This window comes from Furipterus horrens, unplaced genomic scaffold, assembly GCF_987537825.1.
Source record: "Furipterus horrens unplaced genomic scaffold, mFurHor1.1.pri manual_scaffold_1, whole genome shotgun sequence".
In the NCBI taxonomy this organism is placed as follows: Eukaryota; Metazoa; Chordata; class Mammalia; order Chiroptera; family Furipteridae; genus Furipterus; species Furipterus horrens.
The window spans coordinates 193,819,043-193,832,045 of NW_028327171.1; the positions used below are offsets into that span (position 1 = coordinate 193,819,043).

The window sequence follows — 13,003 nt, forward strand, 5'->3', positions numbered from 1 at the left end:
TGCTAAATAGCAGTGTCAGTCGAATTGGAAGGAGAGTATGTTTTCTTTCTTCAAATAAGTGTTTTGGTGATTTGATAATTCAGCAGCACAGAAGTAATTCTTTAGAGCAAAGGAAAGTTGAAACTCTAAAACGACCAGGATTTACTCCTTTGTACAGTTTTCACGTTGACTCCATTTGCATTGTATGTGTCGTTAATGCTACTTTCTCCCATGTTTTCCTCTAGTTTATTTTTGCATCTCTGCCTGTGACTGCGGGGTCCCCATTCTTTTCCTTCCCATTGCTTTTCCAGCCTCTCTGGGCTTAAGGCCCCTTCCTACGGATGTCTCGTCAGCCCACTGCAGCATCACCTGGATGATTCTGCTGCACCTTGGTTTCAGTCTGTATAGCTGCCTGTCTTTCTGAGACAGCCTTCAAAACGCCCAATATAGTATTTTATGTATAGCGTATCAACTGTCATTTAAGCCAACTCCACCCCAAACACATCCTCTAAATGTGAAAATAATCAGTTGAGGCACATGCGTATGTGTGATATTATAGTGAAGAGACAGAACCTTGTATTTGTATAGCTAACTTAAGTTTGTATTGGCCTTTATATCTTATGTGATTCATTGATGTACAGTATGAGCCTTTTAACTGTTGCTGTCTCTTTCAAAATTCTTTTCCGCAAAATGGATTAGGTGATCTTTCCATGACTCCCTTAGTTCCATTTACTGGGGACATTAGATAAGTAACTGTACCCCTTTTAGTTCTAGTTTTACTATCATTAAAACGGTGATTGCTTGAGAATTGGAAGATGTGTCATCATTCATAGACACCTGGGATCAGAGTCCAATGCTAGTTGGCCCAAGGCCTGGGCGAACCAGGTGAACCTAGCCATCTGCTTAAAGGGAAGAACGGCGAGAGTGTGAGTAAATTTTTCCTGAGTGTGATGTAACTTCCAAATACACATGGGCAGTGCTCCATGCAAGGACAGAGTCACCAGCAGCTAGACACCAGGTCAGGAACTTTTGTGCTTGAAAGGATACAGCTTCTCTTTGGCTATATCTTTGGCTTTCATTAAGTTTCTGTGCACCTGGATAAATGAAATGGGACTAGATCTAGTCTACAGTGTGTGTGTTAATTGGTGTGGGTTCAATGATCCATACATCAGCCTCCCAGAACTCTGCACTGGTACCCATCATTCTGTGTCCTAAGATGTTCTTTGTCCTCACATCTCCTTCTCTAAAAGATAACCTGGAGGAAGCACCATGACTACTCATCTTAATATCACCCACCTTGGTGGAGTTCTAGATGCATCATGAGCCTTCAGACATTTAACTGTGTGGAAAAATATAATGCAGTTGTTTGTATAAGGCTTTGTGCTTTAAAAAGCATAACAATGTCTTATTTTATTTGGGTTTTACAGCCATTGGCTTTTAAACTATGATTTTAAGTAGCATTGCTATTCTCTTGAGCTGCACTGAGGGCTTTTGCCTCTAAAAACTAAGAGTCTTTTCTCAATTAGCTGAAAAATACCATTGAACATCCTGTTTTTTAAATCATTTTTTCTCTTAAAAGCTTTGATTTCTATGATAAGGCTATACCTGCTTAAGCAAAGGATTATGTTTTACTATTTTAATTTATGTATTATTCCATGAAAATTAACTTAACTTTCTGAAGTTCTGCTTTTTGAGTAGATAACACTGTTTACAACAATAGCAAGTGACCTCATCTCCTGTTCATGGAAGGAAGGGAGATTTCCTGCATGAAAATCACGTACTAGACAGTGTCACACATGCCTTATTTTACTTCCGCCTCCCGTCAATTCTGTGGTGTGTTGTCATTGCCAGGTTTTAAATGATGAGAGCGAGTCACTGAGCAGTTCAATGTCCAAGAGCCAGGAAAGGTGAAACTCAGTCTATTTGACCCCCAAACCCGTGGTCCTCTCCATTATACCAACACACGGTAGTTCTTAGTGTTAGTTTTCCAATCTCACTGTTAGGTTACCAGCTCCTTCCATGCAGAGGTTATGTTTTATTTACTCCCCCAACCTGGGAGGTTCATAACACCAGGCTAGTTTTTTCCTTCTCATTTTTGTTAGGCTTGCTTGTGAGGTATGGCTTTTACTCTATTACATATATCCAAGGATTTGCCCAAATCATCATCAGTACTTTTAATTCTTTGGCTTCTGTTATACACTAGGACATTCCTTTCTTTGTCTTTAAGATTGTCTTTAAGGCAGGAACTCCGTCTGTCCCTGACAGCTAGCCAGAGGAAGGGTTATTCAAAAGTCTGAGATAGTAGTTCATACTTAAAGGTGCTCATTATTCATTCTAATATAAAATGATTTGTATTTGTTATTAATACATTAAGAAAAATAAAAAAGTGACACTACAGGAGACAAAGTGTGGAATACAGAAAAAATAGAGAGGAACAAAACTTATTCCTAATGAGTTGTCAGTATGTTTGAGAGAGATCTAGCCATCTTACAGTTTGCTTTTTGTGTTTATTCCCAATAGTTGGTACACTGGTACAAAACTGAAGTGTCATCTTCTTGGAGATGCACTATAATATTATGGCATATTGATCAAATATTATGTCTTAAATAACAATAAGTGAGGAGTCACAGTTGTGTCCTTAAAGTTGAAGGAAAACTACCATGGATTCTTTAAGAAAAATATATTTATCATACAAGAAAAATAACAGGTCTTTTTTTCACACACGTATTCTACATCTATTCATATATATGTATATGACTGAGCTGAAAAAGCAGTGTAACTAAAACTGTCATTCCCTCACACTTTCATTACTGTGTCTCTATTGACCTTGGTGTATCATGGTGGTTTTACTTGCTTTTTGCTTATCTGTTATATTTTATTTATTTGTTTTTCTCCAATTTGACATGCAGTGTATGGGTCTGAAAACAAACCAGGGTTTCATGAAATTTGCCTCATTCTCTTCTTAATTTTAAACAGAATGGGTTACTTCTGGGGATATTGCACTTAGACTGACTTGTTCACTTGTTCATAGTAATTCAAGGACTTCATGTGAGAAGCAATTAGTCTTCAGCTTACCTGAAAGAGGGAGAAATACAGTGGTGCAGGACTGGGACTCCACTGTCTTTAGATTTTATGGTATTTTGTATTACTTCTGTTCCTCCTGTTCTTAACTATTTCATTCAAGCACAGTTGCCAACCATTCATCTATTGCTGTCACTTGCTTGAGAAAGTTTTTAAATGGAGATGGGGATGGGGAATAATGTAGTGAAGTGCCTATTAATAAAAAATAAATAATGGAAGGTGAACTTGGAATTTATAATACCTTTTGGTATAGTGTTTCATCCTAAGTAGCATGATAATTTCTTATTATAAAATAAGTAATTTTATTAAAAAGCAACTTTTATCTGAACAAGGATGAAAGTATTGGTAATTCTATGTTTCATACACAGAATAAGAATGTTGAAACACATAGAAAAATCAGATTTGTAAATAATTTAAAATAGATTTACCATTTTATAACTGTACCATATAAAATGAAGTATGCAATATGTTATTTTAAACTGCAGTAGTTTGAGAGAGTTGGGGGATTAATTTCAGAATATTGATTAATTAATAGGAACTCACCTTTCTACTGTTTTCCACTTTTTTTCCCCAAAAGCACACAAATAAAAACTTAATTTTTATATGACAACAATTTTAAACCACAAATGGAGTTTTTGAGAGTTTCCTCAATAGAAGCCAATTTTGAATGAAGCAAATTATTTTAGGCCTAATTGCAAGCAGAATATTAGGCCGCCAGCTCTGCTAAGGTTGAATTTCATTTGAACTTTCTAATGGTATGATTTTTTTTCAGAATTTAATAACTGATTCAAATATTTAATAGTGGAAGCTTTCATAAATTAAAAAGAAATCGGGATATATTTTTAGAAGTAACTCCTTTTCCTTGTCAGTTTTATCTTCTTTGGCAGACAAAAAAAAGAGAATGAAACCTACCTCTTTGTGTACTTAAGTAGACACTAAGGCAATAACCCCAGCAAGAAAATTATTTTTGTATATATCATCATTCAAAAGATTTGGAAAGCCCCAAATGGCAGTTGTAACTATACTTCTGCTCTACTGAATAGCAAATTGCACTGACTGTGTGAACCTCTTTACTCATCTGCTGAATAATTATTCTTTTTAGGACTCAAATGTATTTTCTAGGTCAGTTTTAGGCTGAACACTGTCAGTGTGGGTATTGCCTACCAGTTTTTGCTTAAATCCAATGACTTGTTTTGAAATGCAAGTAGGGAAAGATGAGAGTTGAAAGATTTTGTTTCCATGAGGCGTTCTGTGAATAGATGACAAAAGATCATTAAATGGATTAATTTACAAGCATCCTTAAGAAATAGAATGTTTTTTACATAAAAGCCAGTTGTAAACCTTTTTAATTAAATTGCATTATACCATGCACTCTCTTCCCCCCAGGGTTCGCTTGACCTCTCACCTCTTACTTTGTCCTACAGGCACTCCACTGCTGGTGCGGAGGAGCAGTGACCCAGCGCCTGGCCCCCCCACTGATGCCCAGCCAAGCGTCTCACACCCCAGTGGCCAGAGTCTGAAACCTGCTATTCCGGTAGGTATCTTGCTATTTGCATTTCTAATGAAATACCAAAGTGCCTTACCCATAAACAGATGTTCGGTCTTAAGTAAGTTGACAGAGACCTTTTGATAAAATACATATTAGTTATAATAATAGCTCGTATGAGCTATAACGAGTATTAGTTGTAATAATAGCTTTTGTTTATATAGCACTGATTATGTGCCTAGCAGTGTTTTAAATCATCTAAACTTGCACATCAAAGGAACAACATGTTTTTTGTCTCCATTTTACTGATGATAAAATTGAGGCAGAGGACTGTTTGGTAATTTGTCTAAAGTCAAAACTAGAAAGTTCCAGAGCCAAGAATTTAATGCTTGTGGTTTGGCTCCACAGTGCTCTTAACCAGTGTGCTATACTGTTGAATTCCATCACCCTCCTGCTTCATAAGGCCCAAGGATGTAATTGATATATTCTCAGTGTGTCAGTGAAATGCTTTTGAAGTCATAACTGGTGAATGGTGATACAGCTTCAAGATTACCAATATAATGGATATGTGGCACCGGTATTGGGTTTCTAGAATTTTATGTTGAAATTAAAGAAAAATAATATTACATACCAAAAGTGCCATAACCAGATATATGCGGTACTTATAAACTGACAGATTAAATGGAGAATAGTTTCCTAAAGAGATAATGTCCTCCTTCCATATGGGCCTGTGGGATCTTTCTGCTAAATCCTGAGTTGCTTTGAAAAGTTGTGATCGTGGCTCATTCCTTGAAATGGCCTGAGAGTTGGATTCTGGTTAATGGCTACATATCATTGTGTAAGTGAACCTCAGTAATGTAACCACATTAAAAGGTTTCCTAGAAGCAAGGCTTTTCCCCATTTTAAGTTTCATTGTCTGTAACACCTTAAGAAAAGGCAATATTTTACAGGCATATAAGGATGTTTTTTTAATTATATTTTATTGATTATGCTATTACAGTTGTCCCAATGTTTACCCCTTTGCCTCCTTCCACCCAGCCTCCCCACTCCCTCAGCCAATCCCCATGATGTTGCCCATGACCATGGATCATGCATATGTGTTCTTTGGCTACTCTGTAGCCTATACTCTACTTTATATCCCTGTGACTATTTTGTAACTACCAATGTGTACTTCTTAATCCCGTCACCTTTTTTCGCCCATCCCCGGAACCCTCTTCCCACCTGGCAGCCATCAAAATGGTCTTGTTGTCTATGATTCTCTTTGTGCTCTCCTTGTTTATTTTGTTTTTAGGGGAAATTTTAGAAGATAGATATGTATTTGTTGCCATTTTATTGTTCATATTTTTTATCTTCTTCTTCAAGACAAGACTTTTAACCTTTCATATAATCCTGGTTTGGTGGTGATGTACTCCTTTAGCTTTTTCTTATCTCGGAAGCTCTTTATCTGTCCTTCAATTCTAAATAAGCTTGGCTGCATAGAGTAATCTTGGTTGTAGGTCCTTGCTTTTCATCACTTTGAATATTTCCTACCAATCCCTTCTAGCCTGAAAGGATTCTTTTGAGAAATCAGCTGATACTGAATGAGCAAAATGGATTTTTCCACTTTTATATAAAATATTCTTATCAAGAACCTGTATCAATCTGTTTGAGGTAGAAGTCACTATATCATATCATTGGATAGTTACTAATAGGTTAGTGGCAATATTTTGGCTTATATTTTTCTGTGCACAAGGAAGCAAGTATCCTGAAAGTAGCTTAAATGTAATATTTCTTACTCTCCATCCTTTAAAGGAAATATATGTAATGGAAAATCATTTAATAAAAATTAGGTTTGTGTGTTCCACTGTAAGGATTAGTAGAAAAAGAAGCAGTATGTGCTATGTGCGTTTGTGTGTGTGCGATTGTATGTATGTGTTTAACACACACTAATTGGAAGGGGGGAAAACTATATAAATGGGATAATAATTATATAAAAGAGAAAAACTACAATTTACTGCTTATTTTTACAATGTCAGTGTACCCTAAAATGAGAATATATCTGATTGTGTTAACATTATTTACATGCAGACTACCCACCAATTCAGAGAAGGAAAACTCTGACTCCAAAAAACCTCCGCTGCCTTGCGGCATACCTCTTCAGGGGAAAGGCTAAGGGAGTAAACCCCGACAGAAAATCCGGAGCCGGAGTCCCTAAGGCGGTTTGACGTTGTAGTCAACACCGGCAACTCCTGCGGCGCACCTGAAGCCAAGCTGTATTGACTCCGTCTTTCCCTTGGACCCTTCAGCTGCGAAGAGAGGGGGGGTCTGCTGCATGGGCAACAGCAGACCCTCCATATCACCCTGCCCAGGCTCTGTAGCTTCAGCGTCATCGCAAGATGTCGATTCAACACGGGAGGAGACAGATACCGTGTCACTCCCGAGTCGGACTGCACAGCCATTCTCGGCGGTGCAGATAGACTCTTAAGAAGCTACACCATCGTCTCTCGAGACGGACGGCTGCTGACGACGACCCACCAATTAGTTCCATGTTTCTATCCCTTATGCTCTGTGTTTAGACCAATTGAAAAGACATCAGTATTGCTTTTCCTAGAGGGAGTGAGGACTACTATCTTTCTGATGATTCTATATCCTTACCAACATTTGGTATCAATGAGTTCTAAGTTGGGATATTTGGGGCGAGAGATATATTGTTACTGACAAAGATGCAAATTCTGATTCAGGAAGAAATGCTGACGTGCCAAATGCTCTTACCTAATAATATGCAAGTTATAAAACATGGGCCAAGTCCACATGTAAAAAGGAAACAGTAAAAAGAAAAACACACAATCTCTCCTTTTCTCACAGTGCTTTCTGTGAATGATGAAGTGTAGACTTGAGACTTGAAGAACAGCGTCTGGTCCTTGACCTGCTACAGAATACTGGCACGTTCTTCTTGTTTCAATTGTAAAATCGTCTTCATGAAAACTTTTAGCATTAAGTGTTCAATGTACAGGCATTGTGCCTTTTTTATCTCTTTATCTCTAGTGTCAAGTACGTGAAGGGTGCTCCGTGTGTGTGTGTTGGATTTAGGAATGCAAGATACACAGTTTTCTGGGAAAAGGCCTGGAAGGACTCAGCAGTTACCCAGCTTTTCTAACTTGACCATTCATTCTGTTCCCCAAAAGAATTTGTCAGGTACAGGTTTATGTGCTCCAGGGTTTGGTTCACCCCAGGCAAGAGATAGATAGATAGTTTAACTGCCCTATTGTGTAGGGTATGAAAATTAGTAAATGAAGACATTGAAGTGTATCTATTTTTACCTAGAAGAAAAATACATTTGTGTCCATGTGAGAGCATGTGTATTATAATTCTATTCATTTATCCCTGCATATTCAAACTTAATGGACTATTTAGAACTGCCTTGTCCAGTATCATAGCCACTGGCTACATGTGGCTATTGAGCACTAAAAATGTATTTTAAAGGTAACATGAACAGTAGATTTCAAAGATTGAAATATGAAAAGTAAGGTAAAATATCTCATTAATAATTTTCATACTGACTACATGCTGAAATTATACTATGGTATATTGGGTTGAATAAAATTATTAAAATTACTTTCACTTGTTTTTATTTTTTAAAAAATAGTTCTACTAGAACATTTAAAATTACATCCATGGATCACATTTTGTTTTATTGGACATAGCAGCTGTAGACAGAAGTAAAGTCAGATGTAGCAGTAATGAAATGGTTGGAGACCCTTGGGAGAAGCTGAGTTGTACATCATATCTGGGGTAACAGTGTGATTCGCTCTGCCTGGGGAAGTCCTAGTCCATGCCTAATTATTAAGTGTCCCCACTAACTCTCAGAGGTGTTCGTGTGGGATGACAAATTATGTGGCACCCTACATGGTAGCCCTATAGTCACTTTTATTGTTTGCTCAGTGATAAGAGGAGTGGTCTTCCAAGGGAGCCATGGGAACAGAACGACAATCTTACATTGGAGCACACTACAGAGAGGGTTCTCTCTAGCAAGGGCCTGAGCCTGGGAGAACAGAATTGGAGACTACAGATTCCTTTCCGTCTCTCAGATTCCATAATTCTACTTGGTGCTTCCTCCACAACTTCAGTGACACCATACTTCTTGATTCCCATGATTTGATAAGTGGTGATGAATATGGGGAGCATGTGATAATGTACCCATGTAGCAACTAGTATGAAAAATAATTGCTTAAAAAGCTCTTCTCAATTGCATTTTATTTCAGTATACAAAGGGGAAAAAAATCAAAATTTCCATCTCTTAAACAGAGTTTTCACATGTAAGTAATTCACAGATGGCAGAGCCCCAAGTGGGTACTGTTCAATCATTCCCAAGAAATGAAACTTACTTATAACCCAGAGTCTAAGAAGCTGTAAGGCTGAATAGTTGACACATTTGATTATGGTGAAATATTGCCTTTACAACCACAGTTGATGATGGTTATTTTTAGTTGCACTTCATTAGACTTACTGTAGAGGGAAGAGTTTTCTTTGATGCCCAGAGATTCGTGTTTTTGAAAAGTTGAAACAGTCACATTTGTTTTCTAGCTGGTTAAGTTCTTACCAATTGCTTATTTAAGATGCACACCCTCAGCCCTGGCTGGTGTGGCTCAGTGGATTGAGAACTGGCCTGCAAACCAAAGGGTCATTGGTTCGATTCCCAGTCAAGTCACACACCTGGGTTGCAGACCAGGTCCCCAGTTGGGGTCTTGCGAGAGGCGTCCACACGCATTGATGTTTCTCACCCTCTCTTTCTCCCTCCCTTCCCCTCTCTCTAAAAATAAATAAATAAAATCTTGGGGAGGGGGGAGACATACATCCTCAGGCAAGCTGTAATTTTAAAAGGGATTTAAATTAGAAAAATCTGATTACCTGCAAGCTTCAAGTTCTTTGAATAAAGAAAAGCCACCAAACCTCATTGTTACTTAGAGAACCACCAGATAAATAACATGAAAATTTTGTTTCCTTTCTTCCCCTTTTCATAAACCCATCCAGTTAATCAGAATAGCATAATTATTAATGGGCAACTAGTAATGACTGTTTTTCTTTCAAGGTAATAGAAAATCTAATTCTACTAACTGCTTTTGAATTAAGAAAGAGAATCCTGGGGGCAGGTAATTGTAGTAAGAATCAGCTTATGTGAAGTCTTACCTTCCTTGTCTTGATTGTAACCTGGTGTTCTTGGCTTCAGGGCATGCCATAAAACCAGGTTCTTGAAATTGATGTTCCTGAATTTGCCAATGGAAGAGAACTCTAAAACAGATGTGATTTTTTTTTTTTTTTAATATCCGGTTAACTACTATGGTTGTTTTGTGTTTTAATGACTGTTTATAGTTTCACATTTAACCCCTAAAGCAAAAAAGATCCTGCAGGGTGAGTAAATTAAAAAGTGGATTTCTGAACACTATAAGGCTGTGGTTGTTCTCAGATAGTGAACGGCTTTGTTTGCTCTAAAACCATTACTTGTCTTGCATCCCCAGAATAAATTAAGAAAATATTGGTCTGTCTTCTTAAAGTCCATATCAATAATAGGTACATTTTATTTCAAAAAATAATAATAACATGGCAACCTTTGAGGCTGCTAGACTGTTAAGTCCATGAATGGGTTTCACAGGGTCTGTCAGTTCTTGGAAGTTTTATGCCATAGTATGGAGAGAGAGAGAAAGAGAGAGAGAAAGGTGTGTGTATATTTCATGAAGGGGACTCTAAAACTGTTATCAAGTTTTAAAGGGAAAACAAAAGATCAAGAACTACTAGTTTTGGAGGAAATAATGTGGGAAAGACACCATTTCCCAAAGTATGATAAATGATAGAGATTAGGAAGTAAAGTGGAAATTGCCATTCCCCAAATATGTATTAAATAATTAAGGTTATTTCACCATATTATCACCTTTTCTATCCACCACGTGGTATGGAAATTCAAGATGCTAGGGTGAATAGATGTTTTTGAATTGCTACAGTGAGAGGCCAAAAATAACTCTTTAGTCAGTAGCAATGTAATTCTTAGCAACAGAAAGATTGGGGACCAAGGGCACTGACTGGTTGTGGGAAGACATAGTGTGAAATATGTTTCCTGTGGTCCTCCTTGTTCAGTGGGCATGAGAAGTGAAAGTACTGTGTTGGTTCTTTAGAGTTTCTGGTATTTTATATCAGCAAAGAGAGTGGCAGGTAGCTTTCTAGTGGGAGAAAATATTTCCAGTGAATAAAAGCATTATCTTTGTGTCTTGTGTATAATTGATTTGAGAAATTTTCCCTTGTATGCCACATATATTGAAGTTATAGTCAGTATTGCTCCTGGTTTAAGTGTTTTCAAATCCATGAAAGATATCATCTTGATATAACAGAAAAATTGAAATAGCTTGGTTTTTAGGATTAAAATAATTGAATTGACTCTGAGATGTCAGAGGGCTTTTGGTTGTGGGTTGCTGACTGTCAAAAATCCAACATAGAAAGTTAAAAAAATTCTGAATAGCCAACTTGTATATTCCTATCCATTAGATATACAATTAAGTAGCTGCGGAAACACTGGGACAAAAATAATTGTTTTGGATACAGATGCAAATTGGAAGGAGGGCTCTATCCATTGTCTTCCAAAGAAGAAAGATGGATACTGAAGAGCAAAAGGGAGAGAGAAGTAGCATGTAATATATAATTGCATTATTTAGAGATACTGAAGCCTACAAAGGTTTTTCTTTTTCTTCCCTCTCCTGACACAGTGATTTAATAATAGTCCTGGTGTTTGTTACTCCAGCTGTTCATGCTGTGTGCTGATAAGACCAGAGCTTGGAGACACATTGCAGCGATGCTTTTCATATGGCTTTGTTTTTAAGAGATAAAGCTGCCATCTAATATTTCATGGGGCCAACTGTTTACTTAGTTTGGCAAGTTTAGGCAGCTTAATTTCTGAAGCATTTGTATTTGTAAGACTTGAATTTAAGTGAGGAAAATCCAGAAGCCCAATTTATTCAGCAACAGAGATTTTCACCAAATCTTGTAGAAGTTGGCGAATCAGAGCTGGATCATCTGAATGTCTGTACCATAACTAATCAAAGAACCTGGGGAATGTGACCTCTGTTTAGGTGTGTGCTCTCCCATCATTCTTGCTGGACCTAGTCTAGGGCTGAAAGTCTAAAGAAGGTTCACTATGCAGAGGTCAATTTCAGAAATTAAAAAGGTAACCATGACATGTCGTCTTTTGCTGCTTAGATTGATCTGCAGGTAATGAAAATTGAATGAGTTTTGCTTTCATGTCAACATTAATTGATTAATCCCTTAGATGTTCAAGACTCCTGCCATGTGCCATCTGGAAAGCATAAAACATGGTCCCTGTCCTCAGGATACTTACAACCTAGTTATGAAGACCAGACCTAAAGTGGTCCAACGACCTTAGCAATCTGCAAGCGAGTATCTAAAATGATCAAACCATATATTTTTAACAATGAAAACAAGTGTCCTTTCCCTTCAGTCTGCGCTTTGCTCAGCCTCTTGAGCCCCTCAAGGGAATTGCCATGTATGGTCTATTAGTTCTCATCTCACTCAGATCCAACTGCCTGTTTCCATGTCTGTGACAAGACTGAGCTCCTCAGAGGGGTGAGCCAGGGTATTCATTTCTGTATTCAAGCCCCCAGGCGCCGTGCCTGACACCTGAAAACGCAATGAGATGATTGCAACTTTTACTTTTGAGATGGGCAAGATGCATTCAGTTTAACAACTTTTAACTCATTTTGTAAAGGTGTGTATGTTTGTGTGTATATATAGTGTGTGTGTGTATGTGTGTGTGTTTGAATTAGAATGTTAAAAATTGGGAAGTAATCTGTTTAACATACTGTTCTGTTCCTTAAGTAACTTTTTAGTGTAGAATTTTCTGCTAACAATGTTACCTGTGTTGCCAAGGGGAGAGGAATGATTCATCACAAGCTCTCCACTTAGAATTAAAATGCTACCTCATGGCCGAGGTCAGCGGTTTTGGTTGTGAGGTCCATTTCATGTTCCTACCATTCTAGAAATGACCATCATAGAAACTGGTTCTGAGAAAGAATAGACATTGTAGAAAAAGATAAACCTTGGTAATTCTAGATATTAACCATTATACAATCTGATTTTTTAGTGTGCATGAAATATTAACAAAGAAAAGAAATTAATATGCATGCAATAGAGTCCATCTGAGTTCTTCTTTGTCAACTAACCATGAGTTCTAAAGTCAAAAAGCTACTAAACTTTGTAGTTACATATTTGTGATTTTCTAATAACTTTAAAGATTTAGAAAATTCTTGAGTAGACTAGAAATTTCTGGACAGGATGCATCTCTTCTACACATAAAAATAAAGATGTTCCTCTTCCAAATTTTTCTCATATTCCAATTTCTTTAAAAAGTTCACCTGGTTTCAAGTGATGTTGAAGAAAATAAAAATCCTGGTATGTGAATTGATTCAAGAGTATGGG

General features: G+C 37.3%; 1 protein-coding gene across 1 annotated transcript in view; it reads left to right on the forward strand.

Annotated features, from left to right (window-relative positions):
* The window catches only part of PARD3B (par-3 family cell polarity regulator beta), a 966,908-nt gene that overhangs the window by 443,228 nt on the left and 510,677 nt on the right, over window positions 1-13,003 (forward strand). The window contains exon 4 of the mRNA XM_090282860.1: window positions 4,485-4,594. Coding sequence (XP_090138986.1) covers window positions 4,485-4,594 — 110 coding nt within the window. The remainder of the gene's footprint in view (window positions 1-4,484; window positions 4,595-13,003) is intronic.